The sequence below is a fragment of the Macaca nemestrina genome, chromosome 3 (assembly GCF_043159975.1).
Source record: "Macaca nemestrina isolate mMacNem1 chromosome 3, mMacNem.hap1, whole genome shotgun sequence".
NCBI classification, from domain to species: Eukaryota; Metazoa; Chordata; class Mammalia; order Primates; family Cercopithecidae; genus Macaca; species Macaca nemestrina.
The window spans coordinates 190,208,495-190,218,728 of NC_092127.1; the positions used below are offsets into that span (position 1 = coordinate 190,208,495).

Consider the following 10,234-nt stretch of genomic DNA (forward strand, 5'->3'; position numbering starts at 1 on the left):
AGGGTCTCTCCATGTCACCCAGGCTGATCCTGAACTCCTGGACTCAAGGGATCCTCCCGCCCTGGCCTCCCTAAATGTTGGGATTATAGGTATGAGTCACCAAGCCTATGGTGCCCTATCATTTAGAAATCTGAGGTAGTGGTCAGGTGCAGTGGCTCACGCCCGTAATCCCAGCACTTTGGGAGGCCGAGGTAGGTGCATCACGAGGTCAGGAGATCGAGACCATCCTGGCTAACATCGTGAAACCCCATCTCTACTAAAAATACAAAAAATAAGCCTGGCGTGGTGGCGCACGCCAGTAGCCCCAGCTACCTGGGAGACTGAGGCAGGAGAATCACTTGAACCTAGGAGGCGGAGGCTGCAGTGAGCCGAGATCATATCACTGCACTCCAGCCCGGGCAACAGAGCGAGACTCCATCTCAAAAAAAAAAAAAGAAAACTGAGGTAGTGCAAGGTTGATACCTTGTCCATGGAACAGAGCCTATCGAATTTGTGGTTCCCCAAGTTTTGTGTGTAAGAGTTCTGATTTGGGTCAAAGACCTGATAAGCTAAGTTGTGTTGTCCTGCTCCTCCCATGTCCTCCTCCTTTGTTGAAGCTACCCACATGCAGAAACAACAGCCTCCTTGGCTCAGCAGCCACCTCGATGAAGGTGGTCCTGGGTATAACACATAGTGCTGTGTCCAGCACACAGGACAGTGGGACTGCGACCACTCCTGAAAATCAGGACACTCCTTCCACTCTGCCTTCTCTCTTATCCACCTTCTGGCTTGGTGACTACGGAGTGTAGAGGCTGCTTGCCGGGACTCAGAAAGCCTCCCTGGGAAGCATAGGACCAGAACCCACTCACTGTTTCTTGCTGACATTGTTTTGGGTGCCATTTTGCACCATACAAGGTATTCCAAAAAGCTCACTATCTGTGGGGAAACAATTCAGAAGCTTCAGAATTACATTAAGACTTTCTGTGATCTGTGTCAAGAATATTTTACCCCAATTACCACGAAGACTTTCTTTAATGAACAATTACTAAAATACTTACAAAGAAACTTAAAAACTAAAGACAGCTTTAAAAGTTTAAAATATCGGCCAGGTGCAGCGGCTCATGCCTGTAATTCTAGCACTTTGGGAGGCCGAGGCAGGTAGATAGATCACTTGAGGTCAGGAGTTCGAGACCAGCCTGACCAACATGGTGAAACCCCGTCTCTACTAAAAATATAAAAAATGGCCGGATGCGGTTGCTCACGCCTCTAATCCCAGCACTTTGGGAGGCCAAGGCATGCAGATCACGAGGTCAGGAGTTCTAGACCAACATGGTGAAACCCCGCCTCCATTAAAAATACAAAAATCAGCCATGCATGGTGACACGTGCCTGTAATCCCAGCTACTCAGGAGGCTGAGGCAGGAGAATCACTTGCACCCAGGAGGCAGAGGTTGCAGTGAGCTAAGATCACCCCCACTGCACTTCAGCTGGGGCGACAGAGTGAGACTCCATCTCAAAAAAAAAAAAAAAAAAATTAGCCAGGTGTGGTGGTGCACTCCTGTAGTCCCAGCTACTCGGGAGGCTGAAGCAGGAGAATCACTTGAACTCAGGAGGCAGAAGTTGGCAGTGAGCTAAGATGGCACCACTGTACTCCAGCCTGGGCAACAGAGCAAGACTCTGTCTCAAAAGTAAAAAAATAAAATAAAATACCATCCAAGATGTGGGCATATTTTAAAAGCTTAAAATACAGTAAAAGCAACTGTCAAGATGCAGCACACAACTCAACAGTACATAATAAAGAAGCTGCAGGCCGGGCGCGGTGGCTCAAGCCTGTAATCCCAGCACTTTGGGAGGCCGAGACGGGCGGATCACGAGGTCAGGAGATCGAGACCATCCTGGCTGACACTGTGAAACCCCGTCTCTACTAAAAACTACAAAAAACTAGCCGGGCGAGGTGGCGGGCGCCTGTAGTCCCAGCTACTCGGGAGGCTGAGGCAGGAGAATGGCGTGAACCCGGGAGGCGGAGCTTGCAGTGAGCTGAGATCCGGCCATTGCACTCCAGCCTGGGTGGCAGAGCGAGACTCCGTCTCAAAAAAAAAAAAAAAAAAAAAAAAAAAAAAAGAAGCTGCAATAGCTCACACCTGTAATATCAGCACTCTGGGAGGCCAAGGTGGGTGGATCACAAGGTCAAGAGATAGAGACCATCCTGGCCAACGTGGTGAAACCCTGTCTCTACTAAAAATACAAAAATTAGCTGGGTGTGGTGGCCGGCGCCTGAGTCCCAGCTACTCAGGAGGCTGAGGCAGGAGAATCGCTTGAACCCAGGAGGTGAAGATTGCAGTGCGTCAAGATCGAGCCACTGCACTCCAGGCTGGCGACAGAGTGAGACTCCGTCTCAGAAACAAAAAAATACACAATGAACTAATTCTGTGAACTATAAAACAGATTTTATTAATGAGATTACATGGAATAGAAAAGATCAGAAAAGTATTAAAATATTTTGTTTTTTGTTTTGCTTTTTTGAGACAGAGTTTTGCCCTTGTTGCCCAGGCTGGAGTGCAATGGCACAATCTCGGCTCACAACAATCTCCACCTCCCAGGTTCAAGCGATTCTCCTGCCTCAGCCTCCAGAGTAGCTAGGATTATAGGCATGCGCCACCACGCCCAAATAATTTTGTATTTTTAGTAGAGACGGGGTTTCTCCATGATGGTTAGGCTGGTCTCAAACTCCCGACCTCAGCTGATCCTTCTGCTTCGTCTTCCCAAAGTATTGGGATTACAGGTGTGAGCCACTGCGCCTGGCCTTTTTTCTTTTTTTTTCTTTTCTTCTTTTTTTTTTTTTTTGAGACGGAGTCTTGCACTGTCGCCTGGGCTAGAGTGCAGTGGCGCAATCTGGACTCACTGCAACCTCTGCCTCCCAGGTTCAAGCAATTCTCCTGCCTCAGCATTCAGGGTAGCTGGGATGACAGGCATCCACCACTATTCCTGGCTAATCTTTGTATTTTTAGTAGAGATGGGGTTTCATCACATTGGCCAGGCTGGTCTGAAACTCCTGACCTCAGGTGATCCACCTGCCTCAGCCTCCCAAAGTGCTGGGATTACAGGCGTGAGCCACCCCACCCGGCCTGTTTTTTTTGTTTTTGTTCATTTGTTTGTTTTTTTGAGACGAGTCTCACTCTGTCACCGAGGCTGGAGTGCAGTGGCGCCATCTCGGCTCACTGCAAGCTCAGCCTCCAGGGTTCATGCCATTCTCCTGCCTCAGCCTCCGGAGTAGCTGGGACTACAGGCGCCCGCCACCACACCTGGCTAATTGTTTGTATTTTTAGTAGAGATGAGGTCTCATCGTGTTAGCCAGGATGGGATTTTTTTTTTTTTCTGAGACAGAGTTTCACTCTTACTGCCCAGGCAGGAGTGCAATGGCTAGACCTCAGCTCACTGCAACCTCCGTCTCCCAGATTCAAGCAATTCTCCTGCCTCAGTCTCCCGAGTAGCTGGGATTACAAGTGCACACCATCATGTCCGGCTAATTTTTGCATTTTTAGTAGAGATGGGGTTTCACCATCTCTGGGGTTTCATCATCTGTCAGCCAGGCTGAGGAACTCCTGACCTCAGGTGATCTACCCACCTCGGCCTCCCAAAGTGCTGGAATTACAGGCATGAGCCACCATGCCTGGTCCTAAAATATTTTGTGAAATTTTTGTTGTTTGTGTTTATGTGTATGCTTCCTAGATCTTAACGGATTTTATTTCTTAAGAGTGGGTTATGGTCAAAAGCCATAGGCCAGGTGCAGTGGCTCACGCCTATAATCCCAGCACTTTGGGAGGCAGAGATGAGAGGATAGTTTGAGGTCAAGAGTTCAAGCCCAGCCTGGGTAACATAGTGAGACCCTGTCTCTATATTAAAAGAAAAAATTAGCCAGGCATGGTGGCACATACCTAGAGTCCTAGCTACTTGGAAGGATTACTTAGTTCAGAAATTTGAGGTTACAGTGAGCTATGACCACGCAACTGTACTCTAGCCTATGCAACAGACAGAGACCATGTCTCTTTTAAAACAACGACAAAACCCTAATGCATACCAGTTTAACAGAATATCACAGTCCTGTCAAAAATAATACTCAGGTGGGCACAGTGGCAAGGGTCTGTACCCTAATCCATTAGTAAAACTAAGATGAGAGGTATCACTTGACACCACAAGCTCAAGGCCAGCCTGGGCAACTTAGCAAGATACTATCTTGATAATAGTAGTAATAATAATAATATGCATACAGTTATCTGATTTTGAATAATGTGACAAAAATAATAAAGGTAGGGCCGGGCATGGTGGCTCACACCTGTAATTCCAGCACTTTGAGAGGCCAAAGCAGGTGGATCGCGAGGTCAGGACTTCAAAGCCAGCCTGCCCAACATAGTGAATCCCTGTCTCTACTAAAAATACAAAAAAAATTAGCCAGGCATGGTGGCAGGCACCTGTAGACCCAGTTACTTGGAAGGCTTAGGCAGGGGAATCGCTTGAACCCAGGAAACGGAGGTTACAGTGTGCCAAGATTGCACCACTGCACTCCAGCCTGGGTAACAGACAGAGTGAGACTCTGTCTCAGAAAAAATAAATAAATAAAAATAATAATAAAGTTATATTTTACCTAAGTACTGCAAAGCAAATGTGAATTATTAAAACTTGAAATGGTATGAAAGACTAAACCTAAGAATTTTATTGTGCCACCAACTGGTTTTTATTGAATCAACAGAAATGAATATATTTCACATCCAGCTACAGCAAAAATTATCAATATTTTTTGTAAGGATATGCACAGGCAAACCCCCCACCCTATCCTTCCCGACAGCAGCAAACACTGCCCTTAAAAACCCCAATGATCCAAACGCTCACGCCTCATCTTTGATCTCAAGAACTACAGCCTGTTTTGATCTCCAGCCTGTTTTGATCACAGGATACTGGATGAGGGCAATCTCGGGAGACTGAAGTCCAGGACTACGGCCCAAGACCCTAATACAACAATATAATAATAATAAAAACGGCCGGGCGCGGTGGCTCACACCTGTAATCCCAGCACTTTGGGAAGCCGAGGCGGGAGGATCACCTGAGGTCCGGAGTTCGAGACCAGCCTGGCCAACATGGTGAAACCCTGTCTCTACAAAAATTAGCCGGACATGGTGGCGCATGCCTGTAGTCCCGGCAACCTGAGAGGCTGAGGCAGGAGAATTGCTTCAACCTGGGAGGCGGAGGTTACAGTGAGCTGAGATAGTCCCATTATTGCACTCCAGCCTGGGCGACAGAGCGAGACTCCGTCTCAAAAAAAAAAAAAAAAAAAAGAACAATTTGTGTCATGATTTTGCACAAAAATACTCCCAAAGCTTATTTCGTTTTTAATTGCAATGCCTTTAAAACTACATAATTTAAGAGTTCAAATAACGTTGTAAGAACGCAACTTTTCAAACAAAAATCTATTCTCTTTCAGGAAACAATGGGATAACTGGAAATGACTGCGCCAATTGCATACCCCCTTGTAAATACTGTACCCTCTAAAATGTTGTGACCAACGGTTGAATAAAAGTGGCAGGAATCCATAGTTGGTAGGTGCAACGTGTGCTAGCTGTCTTCATAAACAAAACTGAAAAAAACACCTTTCAAATTCCTTAAGTTCGAACCCTAAATACATACCTGAGTAACCAGACCACTAAACATCCTTGAAAACTTAACAAAGCCGGGGAGGAGGGACCAGGGCTGCCAGCTCCAGGTGGCTGTCAGGTAGATTTCAAATAACCACACAGGAGAACCAAAGGAAAACTTCCGGGAGGCCTTTCTCAATCATCACGCGCAGGGCATTACGAAGGTGGACAGAGAGAAACATTTCAAAGCCCTGGGAGCGAAAGGGCAGCTTTGCTCACCCCTGGAATCGCAGTTGCTCTGGAGCTGCCGCAGCGGGCGAGGCTCCACGACAGAAGCCCGGGCCTCGCGGGCATCACCCGCTGGGTCCAGCGGAAGGCGAAGCGCCGTGCGCGGAGCTGCACCCGGGAGCCGTCCCCGCCCGTTCAGGGGCTGCTCCAGCCTGCGGACCAGCCCGTCGCCGTGAGCGGCGGCCCCGGTGTCGCCCTCCCGCCGCCTCTGCTCAGGTTCTCCTCTCAAGAGAGTGACAGAGACCGCGTCACGCCGAGCACGGCCCACCTGCCGCCGTGCCCCGGGACCCCGGCAAGCGCGGCGCCGCAGAACCCGTTATACGCCCGCCCTCAGCATCCCGCTCCCAGGCCCGGGGCGCCCGGGCCAACAGCGGGAGGCCGAGCTCCGCCAAGGCGCGGGGGGACTGCGACCGCGTACCGCCATCGACCCCCGCCCGCTGCCGCCGCTTACCTCGAAGTAGCCTCCGGGGGCGGCGCCGCCCGCGCTCGCGCCCGCGCCGAGGGGCCCGTTGGCCGCCGCCGCGCCGCCCACCAGGCCTGCCGCGCTGCCCGGGGCCGCCAGGCCCGCGGCCTGGGAGCCGCGCAGCGCCGCCGCCGGGCCGGCCTTGCCGCTGCTCGCGCCACCGTTACCCCCGCCCGAGCCGCCGCCGCCGCCCCGCTTGTTCTTCCGGCGCTTGGCCCCGCGCTTGGCGTCGGCTGGGCTCATGGCGGGCGGGGAGAGGGGCGCAGAGCGGGCGCGGGGGCCGCGGGCGGCGGCGGAGGGCGGGGAAGGCGGGGAGGCTGAGGCGGCGGCGGCGGCGGGCGCTCCGGCCAGCCGGGGGGCGCTGCGCGGGGTCGCGTCCGGGGCGGGGAGGGCTGGGGCGGGCGGGAGCTGCGGGGCAGGCCGCTGGGCGGGAGGAACCGCGAGTCCACAGTCCCGGCGCCGCGGCTGACCAGAGTTAGAGTCCAATATGGCGGACACAAGGGGAAAGGGATCCCAGTTTACGTCGGGGGAGGGGGAAGGAGCAGCGGGGAGGGGGAGGGGTGTGGGCCCCCCCACCCCGCCTTACTCCGCCCCCCAGGCGCCGCTTTTCCCTTTGCTTACCCTCCCCCTCCTGCCGTTAACGTGCCTCGGCGCGCAGGGCACGCCGGGAATTGAAGTCCGTGCTACCGGTGCCGCCGCTGGCGGCGCCCGGGGACGGACCACGATTCCAGTCAGGCTGTGCGAGGCCGAGGGCCTGGACCCTGGGAGGAGCTGGGGCCAGGGAGCTGGATGCGGCGGTGATGTCACCGCCGCGCTAGTCGCTGTAGGTCCCGCCCGCGCCGCGCGGCTTTCTGGGCGTTGTGGTCGGACGTAGGGCTGGGCCGGCAGGAGGCCGCTCCGCCGCCCGCGAGGCGAACTACAGGGCTGGTGGCGAGGAGTTCCGCCTCTCTGACCGTCGCCCGCTGCCCGCCCCCCCCGCCCGCGCCCCTGTCCACCGCCCAGGTGCCGCAGACCGGCGCGGCTCCCGGGATGCACTAGGGGCGGCGCGGCGCGGCGCGGCCCTGGCCTCGCCAGGAACGCCCGGTGACCTTGGGCTAGTCTAGTTCGGATCCAGATGACTCAGTGGGGACCACAGAATCCCTGCCTCGTGGGCTGGGCGGGGGTTCGGGCGGCGCTGGAAAGCCGGGCGGGGCGCGGCGCAACGGGGTCCGCCTGGGTGCGGAGGCAGCGGCGGAGCCGGCGGAGCTTGGACCGGGCCCGGGCCTGGGACACGCCGGTCGGTTCCCGAGAACCCCTCGCCTAAAGGGTGCTCTTCCCGAGCCCGCCCTCTCCCTGCTACCCCATTAAGCCCGCTCCAGAGGTCCCGGTGCCTTGCTACCCCGCGGAGCCCCAGGACGATCCGGCCGCCTCCCACACCCTCGCACTCACGCACCTCAGGGACGACTAGCCGGGTCAGACCCTCGCAGAAGTTCGGGTCAGAAATAAGGGCCTGTGTCCGGACCCTCCTCCCTCCGCGGCCTTGCAGACATCTGCGAGCCCCAGGCACAGCTCTGCCCTGAGACCCGGGCCACGGGGGACCCTGCCGGCGGCCCCGCCCCCTGGAGGGCCCCGCTTACCACAGACACAGAGGCACAAAGGACATGATTTCCCCTTTTCGGTTTCAGGGGTGGTGTCAGGCCGAGAGGCGGCGGACTTGGCATTGGGATGTGCGGCCTGCCAGGCTCCACTTGCAGCATTTACCGAGCCCTACTGTTCGTGCTGGGTCCCCGCAACCCGCCCCAGCTTCAGCCACAGCCTCCTGAATCTCTGACCCATTCTTCATGACACAAGCAGAAATCTCATGTGATCACAAGAAAGCTACCCTTAAAGCCACTCAGATACCATCTTAGCAGAAAAAAGGCCCCCCGCCCCATCCGAGGGTCTTGAATGATCCTGCCACTGAACATGGAGTTTGAGAGAGCAGGTAGGAATGTGATTCTGGCCGCCTTCAGTGTCATAGACTGTGCCTGCCTTCACACCTGCCCCTTGCCTCAACCCCTGTCCTTTCCTTTGTCATAGCACATTGGACAGCATTGGGATTCATAGTGTCACCAGTATACCCAAAGACAAAAGGTTTTGTTGGGCAGGAGAGAACCTGGGAATGCCTGCCTCACACACCTCTGACACCCAAGCTACTGCAAAGCAAGGGGCTGAGCACCCAGCACCCCACTATTTGCTGAATCAATGAATGACAATAATGACCATTAGGCCTGGGTGCCTTGGCTCATGCCTGTAATCCCAGCAGTTTGGGAGGCCAACGCGGGCGGATCACCTGAGGTCAGGAGTTCAAGACCAGCCTGGCCAGCAAATCGAAACCCCATCTCTACTACAAATACAAAAATTAGCTGGGCATGGTGGCACACACTTGTAATCCCAGCTACTCGGGAGGCTGAGGCAGGAGAATAGCTTGAACCCGGGAGGCGAGGGTTGCAGTAAGCCGAAATAGTGCCATTGCACTCCAGCTTGGGCAACAAGAGCAAAACTCCATCTCAAAAAAAAAAGAGGTGGGGTGCGGTGGCTAACGCCTGTAATCCCAACACTTTGGGAGGCAGAGGCAAGCAGATCACGAGGTCAGGAGACTGAGACCCTCCTGGCTAACACGGTGAAACCCCGTCTCTACTAAAAAGACAAAAAATGAGCTGGGCGTGGTGGCGGGCACCTGTAGTCCCAGCTACTGGGGAGGCTGAGACAGGAGAATGGCGTGAACCTGGGAGGCGGAACTTGCAGTGATCCGAGATTGCACTGCAGCCTGGGCCACAGAGCGAGACTCCTCAAAAACACAAAACGAAAGGAAGAAAAGAATAAAAATAATGATAGGTCGGGCATAGTGGCTCATGCCTGTAATCCCAACACTTTGGGAGGCCGAGGTAGGCGAATCACCAGGTCAGGAGTTCAAGACCATCCTGGCCAACATGGTGAAACCCTGTCTCTACTAAAAATACAAAAAATTAGCTGGGTGTGGTGGCGGGCGCCTGTAATCCCAGCTACTCAGGAGGCTGAGACAGGAGAATCGCTTGAAGCCGGGAGGCAGAGGTTGCAGTGAGCTGAGATTGTGCGCCACTGCACTCCACCCCGGGCAACAGTGCAAGACTCCACCAAAAAAAAAAAAAAAAAAAAAAAATTAAAAACTAAATATGACCAGGGACAGTGGCTCACACCTGTAATCCTAGCACTTTGGGAGACCAAGGTGGGTGGATTGCCTGAGCTTAGGAGTTGGAGACCAGACTGGGTAATACAGTGAAACCCCGTCTCTACTAAAATACAAAAAAATTAGGCATGGCGGCGTGCGCGTGTAACCCCAGCTATTCAGGAGGCTCAGACAGGAGAATCACTTGAACTCAGGAGGCAGAGGTTGCAGTGAGTCGAGATGGCGCCACTGCACTCCAGCCTGGGCGACAGAGCAAGAATCTTTCTCAAAACAAACAAACAAAAAAATACATTTGAGAGAAGAGAACAAAAGGAAAAATGAAGAATATTGAATGATCTAGCAAGAAAGAAGGGAAGAAAAAAACACAAAACGTGTGTCAAAGAGGTAACAAATGGTAGACATGAGTCTAAATAGATTACACAAACTATAAATGAGTAAATACTCCAATACAAAGCATAAGAAATTGTTTCCAGGCCGGGCGCGGTGGCTCAAGCCTGTAATCCCAGCACTTTGGGAGGCCGAGACGGGCGGATCACGAGGTCAGGAGATGAAGACCATCCTGGCTAACTCGGTGAAACCCCGTCTCTACTAAAAATACAAAAAATTAGCCGGGCGCGGTGGCGGGCGTCTGTAGTCCCAGCTACTCGAGGCTGAGGCGGGAGAATGGCGTGAACCCGGGAGGCGGAGCTTG

At 53.7% G+C, this 10,234-nt stretch overlaps 1 protein-coding gene across 7 annotated transcripts in view; it reads right to left on the reverse strand.

Moving 5' to 3' along the window:
• The window catches only part of LOC105483855 (family with sequence similarity 193 member A), a 198,178-nt gene extending 190,086 nt beyond the window's left edge, over window positions 1–8,092 (reverse strand). For 2 of the 7 annotated variants that reach the window (XM_071093907.1, XM_071093906.1), the window contains exon 1: window positions 6,345–6,693. In XM_071093907.1, coding sequence (XP_070950008.1) covers window positions 6,345–6,599 — 255 coding nt within the window. In that variant the 5' untranslated portion in view covers window positions 6,600–6,693. Of the gene's footprint in view, window positions 1–6,344; window positions 6,870–6,977; window positions 7,125–7,972 lie in introns of those variants that run through there. The other 5 variants (XM_071093911.1, XM_071093910.1, XM_071093912.1 and 2 more) reach the window with 5 other exon arrangements.
• Between the last annotated feature and the right edge of the window lie 2,142 nt (window positions 8,093–10,234).